This window comes from Carlito syrichta, unplaced genomic scaffold (genome assembly GCF_000164805.1).
Source record: "Carlito syrichta isolate Samal-C Ts95f unplaced genomic scaffold, Tarsius_syrichta-2.0.1 Scaffold315142, whole genome shotgun sequence".
NCBI lineage: Eukaryota > Metazoa > Chordata > Mammalia > Primates > Tarsiidae > Carlito > Carlito syrichta.
In genome coordinates this window covers 27,928-45,295 of record NW_007259238.1, presented here as the reverse complement: position 1 = coordinate 45,295, position 17,368 = coordinate 27,928, and the positions used below count along the sequence as shown (strand labels likewise).

The 17,368-nt window shown below is 36.6% G+C and overlaps 1 protein-coding gene across 1 annotated transcript in view; it reads left to right on the top strand.

Moving 5' to 3' along the window:
• The window catches only part of ADAM32 (ADAM metallopeptidase domain 32), a 61,352-nt gene that overhangs the window by 22,204 nt on the left and 21,780 nt on the right, over positions 1-17,368 (top strand). The window contains exons 3-6 of the mRNA XM_021706106.1: positions 746-807; positions 8,948-9,023; positions 11,218-11,294; positions 13,008-13,185. Coding sequence (XP_021561781.1) covers positions 746-807; positions 8,948-9,023; positions 11,218-11,294; positions 13,008-13,185 — 393 coding nt within the window. The remainder of the gene's footprint in view (positions 1-745; positions 808-8,947; positions 9,024-11,217; positions 11,295-13,007; positions 13,186-17,368) is intronic.

Sequence of the window (17,368 nt, the reverse complement as noted above, 5' to 3'; positions counted from 1 at the left end):
CCTGCCTCATTCTTTTTTAATTTGTACAGTATCCTGGTTGCTTCTTATTTTCAGAGGTCCTGGAGTGCTTATCTTTTTTTGTGTTTTGATATTTGTGTCCTTTTTATTTTTATATACTTTAACTAATTAGTTTTTGTTTTCAGTCATGCTCTAACTCTTGCTTTTCACATGATCCTTTTTGCTGGATAAAATCTCATCATTCAGGTTCACTGACATACCATTATTTCAGCTGACTGCCATTCATGTTCTAACTTGAGAATAGTAGTGATAGAGTCAAAGACAATACCATTTTTTGTTCAGTAATCTGTTTAAAAATATAGGGAACAGGTAGTACATCTTAGGAGGTTTTTTAAGATAATAGTTAAATAATTTTTGTGCTTGATAGAGTAAGCTCCTCTGATGTAGAATATCCTATTTTCTAAATGATGCCACCTAAGTGATGCGTGGTATATTCTTTTACCAAAATTTACAATTCAGTTACATGTAGATTTCTAATCCTATGTAAATCCTCAGACTGCACTTATTTTTGTGGAAACAGTAAGAATAGATTATAAAATAAATAAATGTTAATTTTTGCTGTTTTGTTGTAGGTTTCAAAAGTAGTCTAAATAATAGTCTGAGATATTTAATTAAGACATCTTAATAAAGACATTCTAGGCATTGTTTGGAAGGAATAATTGATATGAAATTGTTGTTTTACTTATATTACATTTATCTTTACTCTCATTTGTTCTGGATTCTCTAGGAACAGATATCCTACATTATTCCAATAGATGAGAGACCATATACTGTGCACCTTAAGCAAAGGTACTTTTATTCTTTAATTTTATTTTATCTCTATGGAGCTGTGAACAGATATTCTCCAGTGACTTAACTAAACTTTGGGTTCTAATGACTCAAGCAATCTTTCTTTTTTTTTTTTTTTTTTGAGTTGGAGTCTCACTCTGTCACCCAGGCTGGAGGGCAGTGGCACGCTCCCGGGCACCGTAGCCTCGACCTGCTGGGCTCCGGCGATCCTTCCACCTCAGCCTTCCAGTTGACTGGAACTATAGGCGCGCGCTATCACGCCCGGCTAGTTTTTGATTTATTGTAGAGACGAGGGCTTGCCAAGTTACCCGGGCGGGTCTCAAACCTGTGAGCTCAGGCAATCCACTTGCCTCAGCCTCCCAAAGTGCTGGGATTACAGGCTGAGCCACCAAACCTGGCTTCAAACAATCTTTTATAAATGGAATGGGAAAAATAGGGACTCATCTCCTGAAGACTGATCTATATGATATTAAGTTGGTAGGACCTACAGTACCTATATAATCAGGAAACGATGTCTCAAAAATAAGTAAATCGGTAACTGATTGTATCTGTCAGGGTTCAGAAAGGAACCACCATGAGGGATTAGGAATAAAGGATTTTATATAGAAATTAGATCACACATTGTTGGAGGGGATTGGTGAATAGTTTATAGAAAATAGTCCTAGCTGTGTGTCACTCTTCAGAGAATAAAGAAAGTAATTGAAATAATTTCCCATAGGGTCTAATTCTCTGATGAAAACCCAGTTGAGAAAGGCTGACTTGGAAGTAATTTGAGACATTCAGGAAGACAGCTTCAGTTAAATGTTGGTAATAGAACTAGACTATATGATATTCTGGAGTGGTGGATTATGAGAAACTGTAGGTAGCAAGCATAAATAAGTTTTTCAAAACATTGGGCAAAGAAAGAAGAGTTTTAGATGATTTTGAAAAACTATTTTATTTTAGAGGTGTGGAATACAAGTGAGGATTAACTATATAAGTAGGCTGCATGCAGGTGAAATTTGGACTTTCAGTTGACCCTCACTCCCCCTGGTAGTGGACCAGGTATCCTTTATATTGTCATGAGTCCCCCCCACCCGCCCCTGGCCCAGTAGTGCCTAGCACCCACTTATGAGTAATAGCATGCAGTTTTTTGTTGCTGTGATAGATTGCTTAGTTTGATGGTCTCCAACTCTATCCAATTTACTGCGAAGTCCATGATTTTGTTCTTCTTTATGGCTGCATAATTCTCCATCATGCACCACATTCTCTTTACTCAGTCCACTTTATTTATTTATTTATTTATTTGAATTGGAGTCTCATTCGGTCGCCCAGACTGGAGTGCAGTGGCAGCTCCCGGCCACCGCAGCCTTGACCTGCTGGGCTCCGGCGATCCTTCCGCCTCAGCCTTCCGAGTAGCCGGAATTACAGGCATGCGCTACCACGCCCGGCTGATTTTCTGATTTATTGTAGAGATGAGGTCTCGCTGCCCAGGCGGGTCTCGAACCCACGGGCTCAGGCAATTCACTCACCTCAGCCTCCCAAGGCATGGGATTACAGGCTGAGCCACCGAGCCCGGCTCTCAGTCCACTTTAAATGGGCAGTAGGGATGGTCCATGTTTTTGCTATTGTGAATGTGCAACAGTAAACAGGCATATGCAGGTGTCTTTTTGTTAGAACAATTTATGTTCCTCTGGGAATATTCCCGGGAGAGGGATTGCTGGATCATAAGGAAGGTCAAGTTTTAGTTCTTTTAGGAATCGCCACACTGCTTTCCATAAAGGTTGAACTAGCTTTCAATCCTAACAACAGTATAGAAGCATTTCCTTTTCACTGCCCCCACATGAACATCTGCTGTTTTTTGACTTAATGATAGCCATTCTTATCAGAGTTAGGTGGTATCTCATTTTAGTTTTGATTTGCATTTCTCTGATGATTAGTGAGGCTGAGTATTTTTTCATGTGTGTGTTGGCTGCTTGTATGTTGTCTTTTGAGAAATGTCTGTTCATGTCCTTGGCCCACTTTTTAATGGTTTTTTTTTTTTTCCTTTCACTTCAAGTTCCTTGTAGATCCTGGATGTTAGGCCTTTGTCAGATGTATAATAAGTAATTTTGTCCATTCTGTGGACTGTCTCTTTATTCTCTTGATGGCTTCTTTTGCTGTGCAGAAGCTTTTCAGTTTGATGAGGTCCCACTTGCCTATCTTAGCATGTATGGCATTCATATTTGGGGACTTGGTCAAGAATTTTTTGCATACTCTGATATGCACAAGGATGTTTCCTACATTTTCTTCCAGGATTCTTATAGTTTGAGGGTTTATGTTTATGGGCCCAGCACGCTTCCGCTGCGCGAGGGTTTATGTTTAGATCTTTGATCCATTTTGAGTTAAATTTTGTATTTGGTGATAGGTAGGGGTCCAGTTTCATTCTTCTGCATGTGGTCAGCAAGTTTTCCAAGCACCATTTGCTAAATATGGTCTTTTTTCCCAGTGGTTGTTATTGGTAGCTTTGTTGAAGAGAGTTGGTTGAGAAAATGTTTTTGCTTCAGGAATCTCTTTCCTATTCCATTGATCCATGTGCCTGTTCTTGTACCAATACCAGGCTGTTTTAGTTACTTTGACTTTGTAATAAAGTTAAAAGTCTAGAAGTGTGATGCCTCCCACTGTGTTCCATTTGCTGAGGATTGTTTTGGCTATCTGTGCTCTCTTTTTGTTTCCTTATGAATTTCTGTACTGTTGTTTCCTCGTCAGAGAAAAATGATGTTGATAATTTGATGGGTGTTGCACTGAATCTGTAGATTGCCTTGGGTAATTGGATAGACTTCTTAAAGATATAGATTCTTCCAATCCATGAGGAAAGAATGTTCTTCCATTTGTTTGTGTCATCCTGTGTTTCTTTGAGCAGTGTTATATAGTTCTCATTGTAAAGGACTTTCACTTCTCTGATTAGGTATGTGTGTGGCTATTGTGAATGGGGTTGTGCTTTTTATTTGGTTCACTGTATGCTTGTTGCTGGTATAGATATGCACCTGTCTTTTGTATGTTGGTTTTGTACCCCAAGACTTTACCAAAGTTGTTAATCAGTGTGAGGAGGCTTTTATGGACTCCCTTGGGTTTTTGAGGTATGGAATCATATTTCCACAAAGGAGAATAGATTAACTTCCTCTTATCCTATTTGGATACTCCTAATTTTCTCCTCTTGCCTGATTGTTCTGGCTAGGACTTCCAGGATTATGTTGAACAAAAGAGGTGAGAGTAGGCATCCTTGCCTTGTTCCCATCCTTGGGGGGAATGCTTCCAACATTTGCCCATTGAGCAAAATGTTGACTGTGGGTTTATCATAGATGTTTCTTACTGTTTTGGGCAATGCTCCTTCTATGCTAGGTGCTCAAGAGTTTTTATCAAGAAGGGATGCTGGATTTTTTAAATACTTTTTCTGTGTCCAATGAGATAATAATGTGATTTTTGGTTTTATGTCTGTTAATGTATTGAATTATATTGATAGTCTTGCAAATGTTGAACCAGGCTTGCATCCCAGTAATGAAGCCCACTTGGTCATGGTAAATGATAATTGAGATTTGTTGTTGGATCCGATTTGCTAGAGCTTTTTGCATCTATGTCCATTAAGGAGATTGGCCTGTAATTATCTTTCTTTGTTGGGTCTTTGCCAGGTTTGGGTATTAATATGATGTTGGCTTCATAAAATAAACTAGGAAGAATTCTATTGTCCTCAGTTGTCTGGAATACTTTCAGTAAGATTGGTATCAGCTTGTATGTCTTGTAGAGTTCAGCTGGGAAGCCATTTTGTCCAGAGCTTTTTTTTGGTGGGGAGGTTTCTTATGACTGAGTTGATTTCCTGGGTTGTTATTGCTCTGTTTAGTTTCAGTTTCTTCTTGATTCAACTTTGGGAGGTTGTGTGATGCCAGAAAGTGCTCCATTTCTTTTAGTTTTTCTAGTTTATTTGCATACAGGTTTTTATAGTAATCTCTGATAATCTTTTGAATTTCTTCACGGTCAGTTGTGACTTCTTTTGTTTTCTAATTGTGTTTATCTAGGTTTTTTTTTTTCTCTCTCTCTTTTAAAGTCAAACTGGCTAGGGGTCCATCAATCTTATATGTCCTTTTAGCGAACCAGAACCAGCTTCTTGTCTTGTTGATCCTTTCTATAATTTTTTTCTTCTATCTCCTACAGAGATTTTATCTTGGTGATCTGGATTCTTCTGCTATAGTTAGGATTTTGGTGTTCTTTCCTTTTCAACTCCCTTAGATCTGACATTAGGCTGTTTACTTGTGATCTTTCTGTTTTTTTGATGTGTGCATTCAATGTTGTGAATTTTCCTCTTGACACTGCTTTTATGGCATCCCAGAGATTCTAATAAGATATATCTTTGTTTTTGTTTGTTTCCAGGAATGTTTGTTTCCAGGAATGTTTCTGTCTTGATTTCTGTGGTGACCCAGAAGTCTTTCAGCAGCAGGTTGTTTAGTGTCTATGTCTTTGCCTGTTTTGGGGGCACATTGTTGGTAGCGATATTTATTTTTATTTCACTGTGATCTGAGAAGATGCATGGTATTATTTTGATCTTTCGAAATTTGCTCATGGTTGATTTATGTTCCGAGAATGTGATTCATCATGGAGTATGTTCCATGTGCAGATGAGTAGAATGTATACTCTGTAGTTGTTGGGTGAAGTGTTCTGTAGATATAATTAAGTCCATTTGACTGAGCCTTGAGGTTCTCAATCTTCTTGTTGGCTTTGTGCCTTGATAGTCTATCTAAAGCTGTTAGTGGGGTTTTTAGGTATACAACTATGATTGTGTGAGAGTCAGTGTCCTCTGTTAGGTTACTTAGTAGTTGTTTCATAAAACCTGCTGCTATGTATTCGGTGCATATATGTTATATTTCTTGCTGGTGGATTGAGCTTTTTATCATTATGTAGTGTCCTTCTGTGTTCTTTTTTAACTTTTGATGACCTGAAGACTGCTTTGTCAGATATCAATATCAGGATAACTATACCTGACTTCTTCTGTTTTCTGTTCACCTGAAAGATCATTTTTCAGCCTCCAACTTTGAGTCTGTGAGTTTAGTTTCCTGGAGGCAGCAGATGTTGGATCATGCTTTTCTTATCCAGTTTGCCACTCTGTGTCTCTTCAATGGCATATTTTGTCTATTCACATTTAGTTGATTATTGAAATGTGAGAGTTTTCCTTGACATAGAGCTCTTATGGTGTTGTTTACTTTTACCTTCTGTATTTACTTATGTGTTTGTTTTAATTTTTGTGGTGCTTTTTATGCTTTCTGTGTTTGTCTGTACTTTTGTGATGTGCATGGCTGTGTTTTTTCTTTTTTTTCCTGTGTTCAATACCTTCTTAACTGTTTCCTGGAATGTGGTCTAGAGATGGCATATTCTTTTAGGAATATGTCTGGGAACAATTTTAACTCTCCATCACTGATGAAGTTTATATTGGCTGGGTAGGAAATTCTTGGTTAGAATTGCTTATCTATAAGAATGTTAAAAGTTGGACTCCAGTTCCTTCTGGCTTGTAATATTTCTGCCATCTGACCCTTTCCTCTAGATGAATTTTTTTTTTAAAAGAAAAACATGAAGTTTTTTTAGCTGAGAAGTTTTTTAAAGAAAGAAAAAGAGAGATGAAATGTGTAAACAAATAATTCAGTGCATAAGATAACAAAGAATTCTCTCAAAAAAAGGGTTACTCTTTCAGACAGAAGAAAAAAAGAATATAGTGGATGATAAACCAGATAACTTTTGGAGAGTATAAGAGGAAAAGTAAGAGAACTCACATTGCATTTGAGCATCTTATTAGGACTATTAATATTGAGAAGAAATGTAGGGATTGAAGCTTGGGAGATGGATGAGGCATATTTATATTATTTTGGGAAATTACTTGCAAAATAATTATGAAAGTCTAATGACCATTAGGAAGCTATGGAAATAGCTTACATGAGAAACAATAGGAAACAGTACAATGTCCATGTAGAGGTAAAGAGTTTTTTGTTTGTGTGTTTAATTTTGAGAAATGCTGAGGTGCCAGAAAAAAAAATATTTTGTAACAAATTGAATAAAGTGGAGGCAAGGATTTGGTGGGATAAAGGGAAAAAGAACAGAGCTGAGTCAGGGGAAATATAGACTCACTGTTGAAGATGCTGGACATGAAGTGATTGTGGGACATTGCTGGGGAAAATGTCCAGTTAGCATTTAATTTAGTTCAGAACATGGAAGAAAAGTGTGGGTTTCAGCATTCTTACATGATAAAAGTTTAGATATTTTCTTGCAGATTTTAACTCACATGTAGTGATTTACCTCAACATGATAAAGATTACATAGGACAGACCCACAGCTATCATCATACTTATTGGTAAAAAGCTGAAAGCTTTTCATCTAATATTAGGAACAAGACAAGGATGCCCACTCTTACCACTTTTATTCAGCATAGTATTGGAATTTTTAGCTAGAGCAATTAAGAAAGAAATAAAAAGCATCATAATTGGAAAGAAAGAAGTTAAATTGTTCCTGTTTGCAGATGACATAATCTTATATATAGATATGGATATATGGTTATATAGAGAACCCTAAAGATTCCATCAAAAATTGTTAGAACCTATAACTGAATTCAGTAAAGTTGTGGGATATAACATCAACATACAAAAATCAGTAGTATTTCTGTACATCAGTATACATTAATAAAAAACTATGCAAAAAGGAAATCAAGAAAATAATCCCACTTACAATAGCTACAAAAAATAAAATATTTAGGAATACACAAGCAAGGAGGCGAAAGACCTGCACACTGAAAGTTATAAAACACTAATGAAAGAAATTGAGGAAGACACAAATAAATTGAAAGATATTCTATGTTCATTGACTTAAAGATTAATATCATTAATATGTTCATTCTATCCAAAGGGAGCTACAAATTCAATGCAATATCTATCAGAATTACAATGACATTTTTCACAGAAATAGAAAATACTGTCCTAAAATTCCTTTGGCACTACAAAAGACTCTGAATAGCCAAAGTAATCTTGACCCAAAAGAAGGAAGCTGGAGTCATCTTACCTGATTTCAAAATATGCTGCAAAGCTATAGTAATCAAAGCCATGTTTTCATATAAGTAGTAAATGAAGCTTCAGAAATGGACAAGATCGATTTATAGAGGTGAGGATGAATGTTAAAGGTGAGAAGGAAAGACAGTCTAGGATTGACAGCCATTGAAACGTTTAAGGGATGAAGGGAGGATCCAAACAGAGGGACTTATAAAAGTAGACATGAGGGCAACCAGGGGGAAGTGGTATCATTAACAATGAGGAAGAGATGATGAAGAAGGGAAATGTGATCAACAGCATGAAATGCTGCAGAGTATTTTACTTGATTTCAAGTTCACTTTTGGATTTGACAATTAGGAGTTCATTAGTAGCTTTTGTGAGATCAGTTTGAGTGAAGGCTTCTCAACAGAAGCAAGTCCATGTAGTCTAGTCTAGTTAAGTTACATTGAGTTGAAGAGGGAGCATGAGTAAGAAAGCATAACTAAAATAGCATAAGCACAGGAAATGACATCAAAGTAGAACTTAGGCTTGAAGTTTCAGTACATATGTTCAGATGAATGTGACTTTTACACAGCGCTCTTCCACTTTATTATAAAAGTAATACATATGGATAGTAGTAAAACTTAGAAAGAATGAAAGCACTAAGGAAGTAAACTTTCATAATCCTACGTCCAGTTCATATCTTTTAAATTTTAAAATGCGTTTCCCTCTTCTTGCAGTCCTTTCTCATTTTCTTTAAAGGAATCCATTAAGTAAGGAAAATTATTTTGAGTAATACCCATTGCTTTGAATAAAAATTAAATATATGTCAAAATACAACACTACCTTTATGTTAGAGGCTGACAAACTTTTTCTCTAAAGGTCAGGATAGTAAATATTTTAGACCTGAGCACCATATGTTCTTTATCAAAACTGCTTAACCTCTGCTCTTGTAGGAAGCAACCATGACAATATGTTAGTGAATGGGTGTGGTTGTGTTCCAATGAAATGTTATTTACAAAACAAAGGTTGAGTCAGATTTTGGCTGAGGGTGCCAGTTTACTGACTGCTGCTTTATGTGTTTTAAACAGAATAATTAAAAATTTTTCCTTTTTTATATTTAGATATCTTTTAGCAGATAATTTTATGGTTTATTTGTATGATCAAGGATCTGTGAATTCTCATACTTCAAATGTTGAGGTAAGAATTTAAGTTCTATGTTTTATAGGTATTTTTTAAATAACCTTTTTACATTAAGTAAATACTTTCTTAATAAAGAAAGCTCTCAGGATTCACGGGGGATATACTTAAGACATTTATTTATTAATGATTAGGCTTTCCTGAAGTCTTGGTAAACTAAAGACAAATTAGATTGACTTAGCACCTTTCACATTGCACAAAAAAATGAATACTATTCATTTACTTTTTGTATTTTGTTGAATGAGTGAATATAAGTTAAGGAACACTATTGGACACAAATCACAGATCAAAAATCTTTCTTTTCTTTTTTTTTTTAACTCACCTATTTCTTCTATCAATAACTCTTACTCATCTTGTGTCCTTCAAACTGTATATCCACATTCTACCCCTTCCCTGCCTTTATCTACTGATACTGCCCATTTCTAAGTAAACATCATGTCTAGTTTGGATTATTGCCATAACTTCCTGAAAAGACCTCCCTGCTTACACTGCTTGCCCATCCCTTGTCAATTCTCAACATGGCAACCAGATTGATCTTGTTAAAACCTAGTCCGATTGTATTGCTTCTCTGTTCAGAGTTTTCCAGGGAGCGGTCCCCATTTCATTTCATTTCAGTGTCTCCCATGCCTCACACAGTTTGGTTTCCTTTGACCTCTCTGACCTTGTTTTCTTTTACTCTTTACTTGGTTGACTTTGTTCCAGCCACACTGGTCTCCTTGCTGTTCTTCAAACATGCCAACTATGTTTTTCCTTTCAAATATTTGTACTTTCTATTTCCTGGGATCCAAATGCTTGTTCTTTCCCAGGAAACACACATGTCTTTTTCCCTTGTTTCCTTCAGGTCTTTACCCAAGATCACTCTAGTAGTTCTTGACTAACTTTCTTCCCTTGATACTCTTTGTATTTTCTTAACCTGTTTTACTTTTTCCATGGTAGTTATCAATGATATATCATATATTCTACCTACCTATTTGGTTTATTTTCTGTCTTCCAGTGCAATATAATATTCCCAAGGGTGGAACTTTTGGTCTGTTTTATTCACTGATGTCACTTCAATGCCTAGAAACTGACACAAACTTGGTATATAGTGAAAACCTGTTGAAATATTAAATTGGACACCATGCCGCTTTACTTATACAGGATGGGACCATCCTTTCTCTTTATTGCTCATTCTTCCTTCCCTTCGTCCCATAATAAAGTAGTGTGTTAATAAGAAGTGTTACATTTATTAATACCAAAATTTATAACACCATCGAATCTTGGAAATTATGTAATCTTTCTTTTTGTGACAATGTTTGCTATTTTCTATATTCCTAGTTTGATTGTAACCATGCTTAAAGACCAAACTACAATTTCAGTCCTTTGAAACCTGTTGAGTGCTGTTACGGCCCAGAATATGGTTTCCCTTATGTAAATATGTGTTTAGGAAGTGTTTTTACATATAGTATTCTCTCTATATCTTAATCAGGTTGTTTGCTACACATGTTGTTCAAATTTTTGGTAGATTTTGAATGCTTGGCTTATCAGTTACTGAAAAAAATTAGGTTCAAAAATCTTTTTTATAATTATACATTTAAAAAATTTTTACTGTTCTTTCAATTTTGGCTTAAGATATTATGAAGTTGTATTATTAAGTGAATACCAATTTGGAATATTTTTATCTTCCTGGTGAATTGAAACTCTTCTCATAATAAAATGTCTCTCTTTATCTCTAGCAATGCTTCTTGCCTTAAAGCCTACATTTCTTGTATTAGTAGTTTCAGAACATCCTTTTCATTTGTGTTGACACGTAGCCTTTTAATTTTCCATTGTCATTATGTTTTATGTTTCTTTTTTAGCAGCATATTAGATTTTTAAAGAAATACAGATTCATAATCTTTGCCTTTTAATTGATGACCTAAATTTAAATATCAGAAAATAATTTTACTTTAAAACATGAGATAACATTTAGAAGCAGAGTGTAGAATAGCAATTTCAAGTCATACTCTATAAAGAGTAGTTGATATAGTGAAAGTGGATATAGTGAAAGTGGAATATGTGAGGAGACTTTTTCTGAATGTCACTTTACTCATACTGATATAAACTATATAGCTTGTGAAAAATAGCCATAGGGGTCTATCAAGCATGGAAATAGGAAGTTATTTGATAGTTTTGTCAATTCCTAGGTAATCACTTTACTTTTTCTCTTTCCTAGACTCACTGCTACTATCAAGGAAATATTGAAGGATATCCGAATTCTGTTGTCACACTCAACACATGCTTTGGACTGAGGTTATTTTCTATAGTTGATTACAGAACACCATAGTTATATTTGGCTGCAGTTAATTTGTTCTGTTTATATTAAGTGTAGAGCTGGAGGAGGAGTCCTGTGTGAAGATTATATCCTCCTTTGAACATGTTTTCAATTCTCTTATTTCTCCTTACTTTACTTACTGACCAGAGACATTTCTAACCCCAATTCCTACTGAAGGTTTAGAGTTTCTGATCTCCTTGCTCTAGCTCTTATCTTTCTTAACTACAAAAATGACAATTGTACATGCTTGACCACAAAAGTTGGAGGAGTTAAGTTTAGGATAACTAAGTCACAGGCTAGAAAATCAGGGGAATTACTTAACACTGTAATGCTGTATGCTTGTACACCTAGCAGTTGATTAGGCAATTTCTGTTGCTTTTACAACTAAAAACGAATGAAATGGAAAGTTAGTTTTGTGGATTAGGGAAGTCTTTTGTCTCTTCAGAGTCATCTCTGAGACAGAGCTTGGATTAAAACACTGGACTAAAAATGTGTTTATGAAGCCCATCATAAACCACATGTGTTCTAGTACTTGGAGATATAAAGATAAATAAAGGTAATATAAGATGCTTTTTCTCAAGAAAATCATCTTCAGCGTGAGGAGGCAAATTATATATAAACAAATAATTTTAAATATAATACTTGTATTTTTCTGATGATATCCTGACCTTGAACTTTTCAGGAATTATTGAGTTTTCTTCTTAGTACTTAGAGAGTTTTTCATTATGTCAGAAAATTCTTCACCTTCATTTTGTAGTGCAAGATTTTTGTTTTCTTTTCTTTACTTTTTTTTTTTGAGTTGGAGTCTCACTCTGTCGCCCAGACTGGAGTGCAGTGGCCACTTCCGGCCACCACAGCGTTGCCTGCTGGGTTCCGGCGATCCTTCCGCCTCAGCCTTCCGAGTAGCCAGAATTACAGGCATGCACTACCATGCCCGGCTGATTTTTTGTAGAGATGAGGTCTCGCCGCCCAGGTGGGTCTTGAACCCGCGGGCTCAGGCAATCCACTCACCTCAGCCTCCCAAAGGCGCGGGATTACAGGCTGAGCCACCGAGCCTGGCTAGGATTTTTGTTTTCACAAGTGCTTCTTACACAGAACCTTGAAATTTGAATCTGAAATTTTCTTTTTAGGGAGTAATGACATGAGCTGCTACCTGTGTTCAAGGAAGAATAGTTATACAAATTGTTTACTCTTTAAAATCTTGCTTTTAATTTCTTATTTGGACTTGGTGTGTATGTGTGTAAAATTAACAAGTGTCATTTCATAGTTCTACTAATATATGTAAGAAAAATTGCTCATTATATATATATTTGCTTATATAAGCAGTATAATCATTTTTCAAAAGCATTGCAGAGAGAAATTCACCAAGATTTCTGTTTAAAATTGCTTTAATTAAGTCACTGACTTGAAAAATGGGATGATTACTTAATTACTGTGATACTGTGTATTTGTACATCTAGAACTCAATTGGGTAATTTCTGCTACTTTTATAACTATAAAAATGAAATGAAAAGTTGCTTTTGTGGATTAGGAAAATCTTTGTCTCTTCAGAGTCATCTGTAAGACAGAGTTTGGATCAAAATACTGGATTCAAAATGTTTTATATCTTTATTATTTTTTCTTTTTATTTTATCAGTTTCACAAAATAAATTTGATTAAAAGCAATTGCATTTTTATTCTTAATTTTACAGAGGACTACTGCAATTTGAAAATGTTTCTTATGGAATCGAGCCCTTAGAATCTTCAGTTGAATTTCAGCATCTTCTCTATAAATTTGGGAATGAAAACAATGAATTTTCAATTCTTAACAAATATAGCAGAAGCATAGAGGAACACCCAATGGACAATAGCATTTTTATAGGTGAAAAAGTGAGTTGTGTATGTTTTATTACTACTTTTAGTTACGTCTTCTATTTAATTTATTGTATTATTGTACAACTGTAACAAATATCCCTTTCTTGTGAAAATGCTCATCTTTTCTTAACCTAACAATTCCCTGAAACCATAGATTACCTTTTCTCTTTGCACCAATTTATCACTTACTGTTTACGATGACTCACTTTATTTTTTTTTGCACTCTTATCATTTGTAAATTTATATACAGTATTTTTAAAGTTTAAAACTCACTTTTTGCTTTGGTTTCTGTATTCCTGGAAGTTATTCAATAAAGTAAATATTAATAAAAGCTGTGTTTATGGCCAAGGAGTCAGCATAATTAAACTATGGGTATAATTAAATTGTCTTAAGCAGGATTGCTAGGTGTGACCATGTAAATTGTTTAGTGAACGCTTGTGTAACTGCATGTGTTGGTTCTCATAAAAGCAACTGTGAAGGAGCATTTTTATGCCAAGTAACATTGACACTGGGCAACTTGGCGAGACCTCATCTCTACAATAAATCAAAAAATCAACCGGGCGTGGTACCGCATGCCTGTAATTCCGAAGTAGGCTGAGGCAGAAGGATCGCTGGAGCCCAGCAGGTTGAGGCTGCGGTGGCCGGGAGCGGCCACTGCACTCCAGTCTGGGCGACAGAGTGAGATTCCAACTCAAAAAAAAAAAAAAAATGCACAATGTATGTGGCAGTGTTAGCTGTTCCCAGCACATGTTATCTCCATCTTCTGTCACATAAGAAAAAGCCAAAACCTCAGTGTTTAGTTGGGGATACAAAATTAAAACTATATTTCTCAACCTCCCTTTGCATCTAGGTAGAGCCGCCATGTGGCAAAATTATGGCTAATGACATGTGAGCAGGTGTAATATGGTATTATGTGTTACTGTTGCAGGAGTTTTTAATTCCACTGCTGGCTTAGACCAGCAACCTCGGGTTTTTGTCCCATGATCAAGAAGATTAAGGAATGTGGACACCCAAAGGCTGAGTGAAAGAAGCAGCTTATTAAGTAACGAAGCTCTCCAGAAAAAGAGAGGGGACCCGAAATGGGTTACCCACAGTGGGGTGTTTCGGGTTTTTGTCTTCCCTTTTAGGGGTGTTCTTCTCCTTTGCATCTTATTCGCCTCCTACCCTCTTAGCTCTTTCCTGGTCCCAGCCTTCACTACACATGTTTGCCCTTGTCTAAAGTTACTCCATCTTGATTATTACCCATAAGTACCATAGAAAAGCCCACTCAGGGGGTAAAACCTCAATGTTAATATAATGCTAATGATTTTTTTTTTTTTTTGAGTTAAAGTCTTACTCTGTTGCCCAGGCTGGAGTGCAGTGGCATGCTCCCAGCCACCCCAGTGTCGACCTGCTGGATTCCCGTCATTCTTCTGCCTCAGCCTTCCAAGTAGGCAAAATAACAGGCGTGTGCTACTACGCCTGGCTAGTTTTCTTTTTTGTCTGTTTATTGTAGCGATGAAGACTCGCCAAGTTGCCTGGGCTGGTCTTGAACCCGCAGGCTCTGGCAATCCACTTGCCTCGGCCTCCCAAAGTGCTGGGATCACCAGCTGACCCACTGAGCCTGGCCCACTAATGATATAATAAGCTTAGGTTGAATTAGGACACTTAGTTAAGTTATTGTGTCTGCGTTCAAATGGCAAAAAGTCCCTTTGAAAAAAACATCCTGGCTCAAGAGGATGCTTTAAACCACATTAACCACATTTTTCATTGTTATGTATAATGGGGGCAGTGCAGGGACATTTCCATAGGTGTTACTTTTCCTCGAGACCCTCCCTGTGTGTCTGCCTAGCCGGCATCTGACTACCTCCTCTCTCATTTCCCACCTCTGGAGTAGTATGCCTAACTGTTGTTAGGGGAAAGGGGAGATGACTGCTCTGACTTTTTAAAGCTATTAGGGAGTGTTGTTTATGTGGTAGTTAGTCTTTTAAATAATTTTTTAATTTTAAAGATGTGGGGTACAATTCAGGGTTAGGTATGCAAGTGTTCATTATGCAGGTACCCTTGTTGATGAGATGTGCCCCCTCTTCCCCGCAGTTTTCCACTACTGCCAATCCTCCTCCCTGCCTCCCCTGGCAATTTCCCACTGCTGCCAATCCCTTTCTTATAGTATTATAATAATTGTTCAAGGTCCGCTTATGAGTGAGGACATATGGTACTCTGTTCTTTGTTTCTGTGATAGATTACTGAGAATGATAGACTCTAAGTCCATTCAAGTTGCTGCAGTTAATCTTTCAAAAGATTGCCTAATGGGCCATGGAAGAAAGGTTTTATCATGTGAGGCTCCATCTGTATCACCATTTGAAGTTTGATGGACTCTAGGCGATAAGAAACAAATTTTACAAGAAGGTTTATTATGTATGGCCCAAATATGAGCAATACAAGAAAAGGAGCTATTAAGGGGACCATCCATGTCCACTTATTAGGGATCTCTAGAGAGGATAGAACGGATTGTAGCCAACTGGGTCCTGAGCCTGTCTGTTCCCTTAAAGAATCAATGATTTTAATATTATTTTTTTAATGACCTGTAGGTGTTCTTCTACCTGGGAGGAAGTATTAATCCAGAAGCAACATGTTTTATTTAATAACGTACATGTTTCTTTACATTTTGTTGTGAGCATATCCAGCGCTTGACAGTTTGGCAAGACCACAGTAGCTAATGAATTGATGGATGTTTGTTGATTTTTAATAGCAGCTACTGTGGCTTATCCTTGTTGTACCAAGTGGGTGAGATTTAATATGGATTTTTTAAAGATAGGTATTCCAGTAAACTAAAATAAACTTATAATGCATGCTTGTAAGACAGATAACTGTTTAAGGAAGACGACAACCCCATGGGTATTTAGAATCAAAGCGCCCTTCACAACAACACTTAGCAATACAGATTAAGATATACATTAAAATAGTGAGCAAAGGTAATAATATAATGAAAATATATTTTATTTCTGAATTGGATGATGCGAGGTCCATACTTAAGCAATGTTTGACCTCTTTTAGAGGCTCTATTAGAAATTGAACTCCATGGGTAGTTAAAGTCTCCCTGCAGATATGTGTCAAAAAGGAGTTGTAATATTTTTTGTTTGAACGAATCTGGAGGGCAAGAGACTTGGATTGGGAAAATAGGGAGATGTCACGAAAGATTAATTATGGGCATTTATCTTTTGTGATCTTTAGTTTGAGAATCCCAATTTTTTTACATTGGTAATTGGAAGATCCCTCTGGGTTGATGGAGGAGACTTTTTTAGGATTCTAGAGTTTCACCTTTGTGTGATGAATCCAAGAGTTTATTCTGGCAAACTTTACCATTGATGGGGTAGAGAGAACAGTGTAGGGTCTCTCTCAATTTGGGCCTAAAGTAGGGGAGAGAGGGAAGAGCCCTTACCAGTAACAAGTCTCCAGGGTTTCATGTACTATTTTACAACATACATATACCCTTTTTTGACACGTGTGAACCCTCTATTTTTTTGTCCTTGGGGGGTAGCTATACTGAAACTATATCTGACATCTGGTTCTTACTTCAGGGCCATAACACTTAGAACCGCCCACTCGTTCCTCTTAAATAAGACATCACGATGGTAACGGGCCATTCACCCTCTTTTCCAGTCACGGGAGAATTAAGTGCCTTTGGTATTTTTTAATTTTTAAGGGGGGGGTGTCTTGACTCAGCAAGGCCAGGAGGCCTGGATGTAGACAATTGAATTGTAGACATGCCCAAATTGCGTATTGTATTTCCTCATTGCATATTCATGAGCTGCTATTTAATTCATGCTCGACGGACATAACATATTTACGCACACCACTACACCCAAATACGCGTACGTACACGTACACGTACACGTACACGTACACGTACACGTACACGTACACGTACACGTACACGTACACGTACACGTACACGTACACGTACACGTACACGTACACGTACACGTACACGTACACGTACACGTACGCGCGTTGAATATAATATATATATAGAATTATATACGCTAACCCCCCACCCCCCCGTTACTATATTATTACTAAAGTAAACATATACTCCTGCCAAACCCCAAAAACAAGAGAATTACGCCAGCTCATATAGATAACTCACGCATGCCCCATTATATTCTTCGCTTATGTGTATTTTATTGAATTACAGAGCCATGTCCCTATTGAGGAA